Source organism: Choloepus didactylus (genome assembly GCF_015220235.1).
Source record: "Choloepus didactylus isolate mChoDid1 chromosome 11 unlocalized genomic scaffold, mChoDid1.pri SUPER_11_unloc2, whole genome shotgun sequence".
Lineage (NCBI taxonomy): Eukaryota > Metazoa > Chordata > Mammalia > Pilosa > Megalonychidae > Choloepus > Choloepus didactylus.
Window position 1 is genome coordinate 4,158,159 of NW_023637579.1, and position 10,873 is coordinate 4,169,031.

Genomic DNA, 10,873 nt, shown 5'->3' on the forward strand with positions numbered 1-10,873 from the left:
GCAGATGTATTAGCGTGGATTAGGTTGGAACCTACTGCCTCAGTATTTCCATGGAGGTGTGGCCCCACCCATTCAGCGTGGGCCTTGATTAGTCTACTAGAGCAGTATATAAGCTCAGACAGAAGGAGCTCACAGCTAGCTGCAGCTGAGAGACATTTTGAAGATGGCCGTCAGAAGCTGACACTGACATTTTGGAGAACGCCATTTTGGAATGCAACCTGGGAGCCAGCGGATGCTAGCCACATGCCCTCCCAGCTAACAGAGGTTTTCTGGATGCCAACGGCCTTTCTCCAGTGAAGGTAACCAATTGTTGATGTCTCACTTCAGACACTTTATGGCCTTAAGACTGTAACTTTGTAACCAAATAAACCCCCTTTATAAAAGCCAATCCATTTCTGGTGTTTTGCAAAAGGGCAGCATTAGCAAACTAGAACACATGGAAAGGGGAAAAAGGAGGGAACAGAGAAGCGAACAGGCTGAAGCAAGCTCCACTTTATTGGCCACCGTGTGAACATCTGCCCGTGTGCCAGGCAATCAGGATAATGCCATGCTCCTTGAGCTCACGAGTTAAATGCCACTAATCACAGGAGCTGGAAACATCATACGTAATGGGCCCCCATCCACAGCAGCTCGTTTGTTACCAAGACCACAAAGAGCACAAAGTTCTTTAGCATGATCCATGCTCAGAGTCGTGTCCCCAATGGACTGTTCTGTGGCTTCGATTTGCCTGCTGATGTCAGCTTAGCCCCACACATGCCTCACCACCCGCTCCCGCCACGTGCACACAGGTTCAGTCTCGCCTTGGCACTTGCCCGCCACACTTTCCCCGCTGGCATTTTACTGGGACATGTCACATGTCTAACAGGCTTTCAGTGCCAATACTGCATATTCAACCCACAGCCCTGCAATCACGCTCTACTGGAAAATCACTAGTAGCTACCATTGACCCAACCATTCTCACAGCAATATTCATAATGCACTTGTCACTGCTACAGCTTAGCTTGGAGTGTTCGCAATTACACAGAATCATGCTCCTTGGAAATCGTCATACCCACCCAAATCGAGACGTGGTGGTGTGAATGTCCTCAGCCAGACTCTTGAAACCATCACATCTGAGTCTGTCCGCTGCCAGAGCAAGAAAGATGGCAGTGTCGCCTGCTTCCTGCTGAACGAGGCCTCATGAGGACGTCACGATGACAACACTCACCTGTCCAAGCGAGCATGCTGAGGTCTCTCTACGTTGACAGCGACACCGTGTCCTACAGCAAGGCTGGAATTCAAACACTCGACCTAAACAATTCTAAGTGTTTGTCTGCATCGACATTCTCAGACCTCTCATTTGGGTCTACGTTGTGCTGCATTTTTGTCTAATCTACACACAAGGAAACCACAGACACCTGCACTACAACTAAGTCACAGATTTTGATAAATAAATACATCAGAAAAAATACAAAGCAACAGATGCAGTGAGATCAAATGCCTCGGGGAGGCCTGGAGACGCCCCAAGCCCCTCAGAGCTGTCGTGGTATAGAAACTGATGTCCAACGAGGACCAGCGTTCAGACATCCAGGCAAAACAGGAAAATGCTCCATTTGGCATGAGGCGGAATGGGGCTCCCCGAGCACGTAGAAGATAACTTGATAGAAGGTTCCGACAGCAGCCAAGGGACAGACAGCGAAGACAAGGAATGAGAAGTACAAGTCAAGCAGGAATGACACACGGAAAAACTGGGAGGTAGCAAAGAGAAAGAGGTACAAGGGAGAGAGCACTGGGACCTGCACCGTTCCCCATTGGCAGACCCAAAGAGATGGATCCCTCTATGAGGGGCCAAAAATACTACAGCTTTATTTTCCTGAAACGTTGGGTTCCACTCACAAAAAGATAAATATGAGGCAGAGCCCTGGCAGAAGCTTCCAGAGGAGAAACCCGAGCTTCCTGCTGCCACCCCAAGGTGGGTCCATGTCATGTCGTGACCCAGGTGACAATTATGGAGATGTTTCTGGGGGCTTTGTGCTATGGCAGATTTTATGTGGGAGGGAAGTATATGCTGCTGGGGGGACTGGGAGCCAGGGACAGTGTTAAAAGGCTGAAGCCTCCAGAGCAAGGGCCCATTACTATGTGGGAGCTCGAGTGCTCATCCTTCCCCACCCAGGCATCATGAGGACCTTTTTCAATTCTCTTTCCTTAGTGGATGTGCCTGCTGTATCAGTTGAGTGGTGTCTGGGCCAAGGGTAGGAATATGCAGTAGATCAATCCTGTCTTTAACACCATGTAAAAGATGCAGGATTTGGTGCCTGGACAGCGAAACCCAACAGTCTAGACCATCTCCTGGCCTGGCAGTCACCATGGGTGGCTGGGACTCCAGGCGAACTTCTGATGAAAGCCTCATTAGCAACAAGAGTTATGTATGTGAGGAGATGGAATACAAGGGGTTAGTTTCCCCCATTACAAGCCTCCACTATAAAAATGTGTCTAGCTTCAACAAGAGTAACACCTCAAAGAAAAGGGGAAACATACATGTTGTTGAAATATACTATCTTGAGCAACCAGCAGCAGTAGCATCTACAGATCCCTCCCCCACGTCTACAAAGTAATGGTTCAGACCAACAGAGACTTGGGATGAAGACACCGGGTGGTCAGGGGGAGCCTCGAGGCAGGGGAGGTGTAGACCTGCGAGCCAGGGTGTAGGATAGACTTTCTTAGCCTCACATTCCAGGAGAGATCCCCCAGCTGGGCCAGCTCCATCACTGCACAGAAAAGAAAACAGACGAGAGTGTGTTGGTTTGGCTATATTATATCCTCCAGAAAAAGCCATGTTCTTTGATGCAATCTTGTGGGGGCAGATGTATTAGTGCTGATTAGGTTGGAATCTTTGGATGAGGTTGTTTCCATGGAGATGAGACCCACCCAACTGTAGGTGATAATTCTGATTAGAGAATTTCCATGGAGGCGTGGCCCACACTGAATTAATTTAATAGAGCCCTGTATCAGAGCTCAGACAGAAGGAGCTTGCTGCTGCAACTTACAGGGACATTTTGAAGATGGCTGTTGGAAGCACAGTTTTGTTGATGCTTTGGAGGCATTAGCCCAGAGTTTACCCTGAGAAGCTGACACAGAGACATTTTGGAGAACGTCATTTTGAAATGCAACCTGGGAGCAAGCAGACACCAGCCATGTACCTTCCCAGCTAACAGAGGTTTTCCAGATGCCAATGGCATTTCTCCAGTGAAGGTACCCTATTGTCGATGCCTTACCTTGGACACTTTATGGCCTTACGACTGTAACCGTGTAACCAAATAAATCCTCTTTGTAAAAGCCAATCCATTTCTAGTATGTTGCATTCTGGCAGCATTAGCAAACCGGAACACTGAGCATCCTCAGAAACTTCGAGCACCAACCACAGTCCTGGGCATGTTCTAGCTATCAACCCCAGAATCCAAGAGACGTGACACCCCCACCCACACCAACCCCCAAGTGTCTTCCAGGGGCCAAACCTTATATCCATGACAGTCTGGGTGACTGAACTGCTTAGAGATGATTAATTAGTGATTGGCTGGTATTTTCTAGAGGTGAAAAGACAACCTCTCAGATGGGAAGAGGACAATCAGAAAAGGAGTTGCTGACTCAGCAACCACAGATGATGATGAAAAATGCAGAGTCACTGGGCTTGTGTTTTGGGCAAGGAATCAGGACAGAGGATGTAATGAGAACATTTAGGATGAGAGCCAGATGGGCACAGGAGTGGCAAATCACAGATGGTAACCAGTGACATCCCATCACGCAGTCCTGACTGCTGGTGAGTCCCAAGACCACGGTTCCCGTTTCCAAAGCTCCAGCATGAGGGGACAAGTCTCCCCTTCCATCAAACTTCCCTTCCCACCTGCAGGCCTGGGGTATTGTGGGCTCTTCTAAGGTTAAAGTTTTTCAGGCCCTCTTCCTTGCATCACCTATTTCTGAAATTCAGTCCCAAAAGGCTACAGTAAATAGAAGTAATGCAGTATCATTTATGCCTTTTCTTTTGATGTTACCCTGTTAACACGTTCGTGTGCTGTTTCCTGTCTCTATGCTCTGACATGCTCATCTATGGGATTAGGATTTCTTGAGAACACAAGCAAGCCCTGGTATCCTCCCAGCTCTTTGCAGCTGCCCTTCCTCCTGAGATGACCAAGAGGCACCGACCTGCAGCAGCATGCTGAGTCCCAGGTTGCGGTGCTTCTTCTCCAGCTCCGAGACAGCCTGCAGCAGGGATGTGAACCTCTCAGTCAGATCAGCATCTTCATTCTCTGGGGCCTCCTCCTCTTTGGCAGCCTCCTGCAGGAAATGCTCTTCCTCCTCGGCAAAAAAGGCGCGCAGCTTCCTATAGTCAGCCAGGGCCTTCTTTCTCCGATCCATCACATGCCCCTGCAGGATCAGAGGGTAGAAAAGGACAGCTCTGTCTCCAGGCCTCCCTGTGGGTGCCCCAGGGGGACAGTTACACATGGCCCCACCCAGAGCTGGCTATGGAATCCATGCCCCCAGCCAGCTTCTCCCCTACAACACCCCGAGCTCCAGTGGAAGAGATGGATTTTTGCTGGAAAGCACTCGGGTTTATTTGAAGACTCTGTCTTCCACCTCCTGTCTATGAGAGGAAAGAGATATTCCATGAGCCTGGGTCTCAAGCCTACTGGGCAGACGACTGACAGCCAGGTCAAAACACATTCCCAACTCCCAAAAACTTCCCCTCCACCCTTACCTGAACCCCAAGGGTCAAAAAATCATGCTAGCCCAGAACCCATGAATCTTGAAGACAATTGTATAAAAATGTAGCTTATGAGGGGTGACAATGGGATTGGGAAAGCCATGTGGACCACACTCCCCTTTGTCTAGTTTATGGATGGATGAGTAGAAAAATGGGGGAAGGAAAAAAACAAAAACAAACAAACAAAGGCACCCAGTGTCCTTTTTTACTTTAATTGCCCTTTTTCACATTAATTATTATTCTTGTTATTTTTCTGTGTGTGGTAATGAAGGTGTCAGGGATTGATTTTGCTGATAAATGCACAACTATGTAACAGTACTGTGAACAATCAAATGTACAATTTGTTTTGTATGGCTGTGTGTTATGTGAATATATCTCAATAAAATGAATATTAAAAAAAAAGAAATCATGCTGGCCTTCAACTAAAACAGTTTGCTCTTCCAGTCAGCCTTCTGCCCATTCTTCAACTAATATCTAATTAAAAAAAAAAAAAAAAGGAAAGCATGGTGTGCTGATACTCTGAATTTACACAGATTTTTCACTGATCTCTTCAACCTAACCCTGGGGTTACAGAGTAATGACAATAGCTGTGATAACAAGAGGCCAAGTCTTTTGTTGCTGATCAAGAAAACAAATGGCATTAGAAACCAAGGTTCCCTGGTTCATGGTGAAGGAACCCTGCTGGCTGGCCAGTGTGGTACACTACAGATCCATTCCTTTGAGTTCAGAAAGCTTCTTTCATCTGAAGTGTCCCCTTCTAACACAAACTCCTGAAAAAGGTTATATTAAAAGGCCCTATCTGCTAAAATTTGGGGACAAAGAGTAGCTTGGCTTGACACAGGGTCACCGAAAAGGTTGGAGGTTCCCCAAAGCCTCCCAGTGTCATCCTGACTCAGCAGTTCACAGCATGGCTCTAATCAGAGGAGAGAATCTCAGAAAGGCCCTCCAAGGGGAGCTATGTTCTCGGGGTCTGACTTGCCTCCTGTATGTGATGCATTGCCCTGTGTGACTGTGTGAGAAGCCTGTGCTTCAGGCCTCCGTGCAGCGGGGCAATGCCTGGCCTGGAATTAGAGAGCTGGGAGAGAGAGCTGCTATCTGCCACACAGGATGGGACTAGCAGTCTTGATTTTGAACGTGCAGGCCCCCCAGTCAGAGCTTACGGGTTTTTAAAGAGCACTTTGTTTTGATATGTTGGAAAAGGGAGTGGAGGAGTTATGAAACTCTGAGAGACCGGTATTAGTTTTACTATATATAAGGAAAAAATAATAACAGAAAGCTTAAGCTCATGTGTAGTTTTGTTGATGAGAAATATAAAATAATCAGAGTAGTGTAACGTAAACATTAGGGTATAGTGTTGGTAGCACAGCAAAGCAGCACAGGAAAGCAATGCTTACAAAGTGCTTCCAACACAGTGACTGATGCTTGGAAATAAGGAAATAACCATGCTGCTTTCAGATCAAAATTAAGAGCATTGTAAGTAGTTATTTAAAAAAAAAAAAAAAAAAAAAAGGAAGTTAGACAAAACATCATCAATAAACCCATAAAACACAGAGTAAAAGAGGATCATTAAATCACTTTGGCTGAATTTTGTGTGTGAAATACCCACAAAAAGTCCTGGAAAAACACCTTGGAGTTCATGAAAACCACATCCAAAACCCTCCTCCAACCACTCAGCCAAGGAGCTGCACATCGGTTGGGCCAGCCTAGTCTGCTAACCCATTTTCCTTTTGTTATGGAAGAACGCATATATATATTTACAAAAAGTATATACCTACTTGTTAAATTGTACTTTGAAAGTTATTGCCTTTTTGCAAATATGTTATTTTTCTCAATAAGGAAAGAACTGAAACTGTGGAACTGTGGCCCCCAATGTTCTTTGAAATTACCTATATGACCACTTATTAAATTGCACTTGGAAAGTTATCACTTCTATGCATATATGTTATATTCCACAATAAAAAATATGATTTAGAGATATGATTAAAATTAAATTTTTTTTTTTTTAATTTAGCAAAAAAAAAAAAAAGGATGAAGATGTTCCCTATTTCCCTGGCCCTGAGTGCCAATAGGACAGCCACTTGCCTTCCACACAGCAGCCGCCGACTCCGCCTGGCCGTGCAGGTCCCGCGCATCGTTCAGGTCTTTTTTCATGACCTCCACGGAGCCCTTGTTCTCCTGAGGGAGAGAGGCCAGTTACTGGCATGGTGGAGGACAAAACTTAGTTTAGGGGTATGCTCTGCAACCCCTGATTCAGATTAACAGTTGGATTTCCCCAGAAATAGCAGCCAACCAGATATATGTCACTGAGAAGTTAGGAATAAACAAATGAAGATGATTACTGAATCTTTATGTAGGTATTTCTTTTTACTTTCTAGTATATTAGAATAGCTGGAGGAAAATACCTGAAAATTACCAAACTGTACCCCAGATGCCTTGATCTTCGACAATGATTATATAACTATTGAACCTTTATGTTGTGACTTTAAAAACCTTGTGACTGGCCCCAATTATATCTCCTAATCCTGATTTTCAACTTTAGCATCTTAAGATCACTAAAGATGGCCCCTAATGTCTATTAATGAAAGAACTTGAGTCAGCCCAGGACTAACCCACCCCAATTCCTAATCCTGTCTCACTAGGCAAACCTGGAGCTAACCAAAACTGGCCTGCCTGACATGGGCAGCAGCTTAAACTTTATACCTCATTATAATACTAAGAATCACACCCATCATCATATTAAGGCCATTTTCCCACATATGTTCTGTGACTAAGCATGTAATTAATCTGTGCACGCTCAATAATTAAACCATGTCTAACCTCTTCATCTCCAGCCATTGTGCTCCTTATCCTAAAACCTGCCCATCTTTTGATACTATAAAACTATCAGAATTCTGCAATTCAGGGAGACAGATTTTTAGGCCAAGAGTCCCTCTGATCTCCTGCTTCATGCTTAGAAATCAACTCTATCTTTGAAACCCCACTGTCTCAGGAATTGGTCATTTGAACTCATCTGGCAGAGAAAACACCACTTTGGATGTGTATGAGATACTCTTTGCTCGCCAGACAGTATGAAAACAAAAAGGTCTGCTGGAGGTAATGTGGTTCCCATTTTAAAAGCCTTCTCAGAAGTGACCTCTAACAAAACTGTGTTCAGAACAAAATCTGACAGAAAGACTTCTTACTAAAAAATTAACCAGGTAAGGAGGGAACATAAGAGCTTCTGGTGGGAGGACCCCGTGTAATACACACAGGCTTTGTTTTTCTTAGAAGGGATTCAGACTGGGGGGTACACCAGAGCCCATCTGGTTGTCTAAGACGTTTTGCAGGTTCTAAGTATTCCTCGTTCACTGTGAGGACAGTTTATAGGAAAGGACTGTACAGCCTCCTCTTTCCGGGCCTGACTCACAGCGCGGATAGAGGAAGCAAGAAGCTGGGCTCCAGGGTCCTGACCAAGAGTTGGGGGGGGGGGGGCCTGGCTCGGCCATCACCCACGTGACCTTGGCCCCAAAGCTCGGACCCCGGGCCTCCACTGCCCCATCCATTAGCGGAGTGACCATCCCACCACCACCTCGTGGGTTTCCATGAGGCCAGGGGACATATTCCCCAAAGCGCATACAGTACCTGACCCAAGACATGGCGCATGCCCCTTGCCCACGGAAAACAGACACTTCACCTGGATTGCGTGTGTCCCCCAGGGGCCTGGTTCACTGTCTGTCTCCATTCTTTGAGTGTCCCCCCCTGCACTGACGTTCTACCGCCCTGCAGGTGCCACGTGCAATGCCATACAGAAAGGGGGTCCCCATCCAAGAACCGGACAGGTGGGAGGGGTGCCCGCCAAGGGACCAGACAGGGGCGGCCGAGCTGAGGACCCGGCTGGATGGGGCGGGAAGCACAGAGTAAGTAACGAAGGGGCTAAAATCCTGCTCAGCACAAAATAAACACCCCAGCTTTGCAGACACAAATCCCAGAAGGGTGGGCGCGCAGGCCTGGGTGGGCGCGCAGGCCTGGCCCGACGTGACATCAGACCCGCAGAGGGGCAGAGGCCGCGACCCCAGGACTGAGCCTGGGCTGACCCGGGAGGGGAGCGCAGCTTTGTGGGGGCGGGGCCGGGGGCCCGGACAGGGCCGCTGGCAGGAAGGGGATTAAGGAACGACAGGTCACCTTATGAGAGGTGGGGACGGGGGAGGAGAGAGAGGCAGGCACAGGAGAGGGATAAAAACTCGGGGGAAGGGGCATGAAGAGGGGATCTGGAGACCTACGGGGGCGGGGAAAAGGAGAGGGCCGCAGACAAAAGGGGTTGGAGAGGCAGGAGACCTCTGGGGTCGGGGCGGGGAGAAGGTGACCCTAAGAAGCTGCAGACCGAGGGTGGGGGGGAGAGGGAGAGGACCGCGGATAGTGGGGGCTGGAGACGCAAGAGACACTACAGGGGCGGGGACAGCGAGAGAGAGCCGCAGAGAGGGAGCTGGGGGAGGGGGAGGAAACCTATGGGGGCGGGACATGAGGACAGGGAGAGGGGCGCAGACAGAGGGTGGGGTGGGGGCAGGAGCAGGACACCCTATGGGGGGGGGAGTGGAGACACGGAGTTCAGGGCTTAAGAGATTCATGATGGTGGGACAAGAGCCAAGGGACCCGGAGAGGGCCGCCGACAGGGGGTGGCGCAGGGGCAGCAGGCCCCACCTTGCCGCGCATGGCCTTCCTCCAGCGGGGCGTCCACTCGGGCTGCTCGGGCTCGGCGGCCATGCGGCAGGCCTTGCAGAGGGGCGCCTCGTCGGCCCAGCACAGCAGCTGCAGCGCGGCCTCGCTGGCCTGCGCGTCGCGCGCGGGCCCCGCGGCGGCCACCTCGAGCGCCAGCAGGCGGTGGCTGAGCGCCGGGCGGTTGGGCTCCACGGCGCGCTGCCAGGAGTCGTCGGCGCACTCGGGGCACGGGAAGGGCCCGTCCTCATCGGCCCAGAACTGCACCACGCACGCCCGGCAGAAGCGGTGGCCGCAGTCGGCGCGCACCGGGTCCCGGAACTCGCGCTGGCAGATGGCGCAGGCGGCCGCCTCGGGGGCCGCGAAGTCCTCCAGGTCTGCGGGCGCCGGGCCCTCGACGAGGGCGGACAGGACGACGCGGGAGAAGGAGAAAGGCCGCCTGCTGCCCAGGCCCGTGGCCGCCGCCGGGTGCGCGCCGAGGGCGGGGCCGCCGGGCCCTGGCAGCGGAGCGCGTCACCACCCGGTGGGTCGGGCGGGCCGGCCCGGGCAGCCTCCTTCGGGAATATTAGTAGTGTGACTGGTATTCCCCCCATAAATGGCTCATGCACGGGAACGAAAACGTAGTTGAAAGATTATCTGGAGAGTGCAGTTACAATGTGTTTTTGAAAGCTGCCAGGACCGGAGCGGCGCGTTCCTCCATGACGCTCCTCCCACGAGGGGTGGGGGCTGGAAAAAGGCTGCGCGGACCATCCCTGGAGGGACCGTTACCGGGGGTGTGGTGCGGGAAACCCACCGTGCAAAGACCCTCTCTGCGCGGACTCTCGTCGGGGGACCCTCCCTGCGGAGACCTTCCCAATGCGGACCTTCCTCGGGCGCCCCTTCCTGCGCGGATGGCCCTTGGGCAGCTTCCCTACCGTACCCTGGGAGCACCCTCTGTCCCCGTTGTCATCCCGGCGCGGTCCCCTGGCTGCTGGGAATCTCGGGGATGTCAGAAGAGGCAATAGAACCAGTCTAACCTCGCCCCAGGAAATTTGTCGGCATCTCTGCGGGGGTTAAAGTGTCTTGGGTTGATAATCTGGTTTTTTATTTGAAAAATAAACAAGCCCATGGTTAAGAAAATCTATGTAATTTAACGCTGTAAAATTTATAAATTATATGTAAAATGAGTTGAACTTTTATTCCACCCCAGTGCAAAATCTTCTGAGGTTTTGTTTTTCGTAGTTTGGGGTTTTTTGTTTTAATTTTTAAAAATTTGCTGTAGACTTGAAACCAGTAAATTGCCAGTTGAAAGTATGAACATTCTACTGACGTTAGTGCTGTGTTGATGATTAGAAGGAGAAAGAGCTTCAGGTGACTCTTGGGTGGAGGGAATCCTAACTAATTTGTTGGGTAAAACCAGGAATGGGGGCAGGTAGAGTAAGAAAGTAAAAACAAAAACAATTA

At 49.7% G+C, this 10,873-nt stretch overlaps 1 protein-coding gene across 1 annotated transcript; it reads right to left on the minus strand.

The window, feature by feature from the left end:
* Positions 1-474: 474 nt before the first annotated feature.
* Positions 475-10,471, minus strand: RNF187 (ring finger protein 187). The gene is made up of 5 exons (XM_037823218.1): positions 10,447-10,471; positions 9,416-9,927; positions 6,821-6,913; positions 4,180-4,401; positions 475-2,747 (listed from the first exon to the last, which is right to left on the minus strand). Exons 1-5 carry the CDS (start codon positions 10,469-10,471, stop codon positions 2,745-2,747), a joined length of 855 nt encoding a protein of 284 aa, XP_037679146.1. The 3' UTR covers positions 475-2,744.
* Between the last annotated feature and the right edge of the window lie 402 nt (positions 10,472-10,873).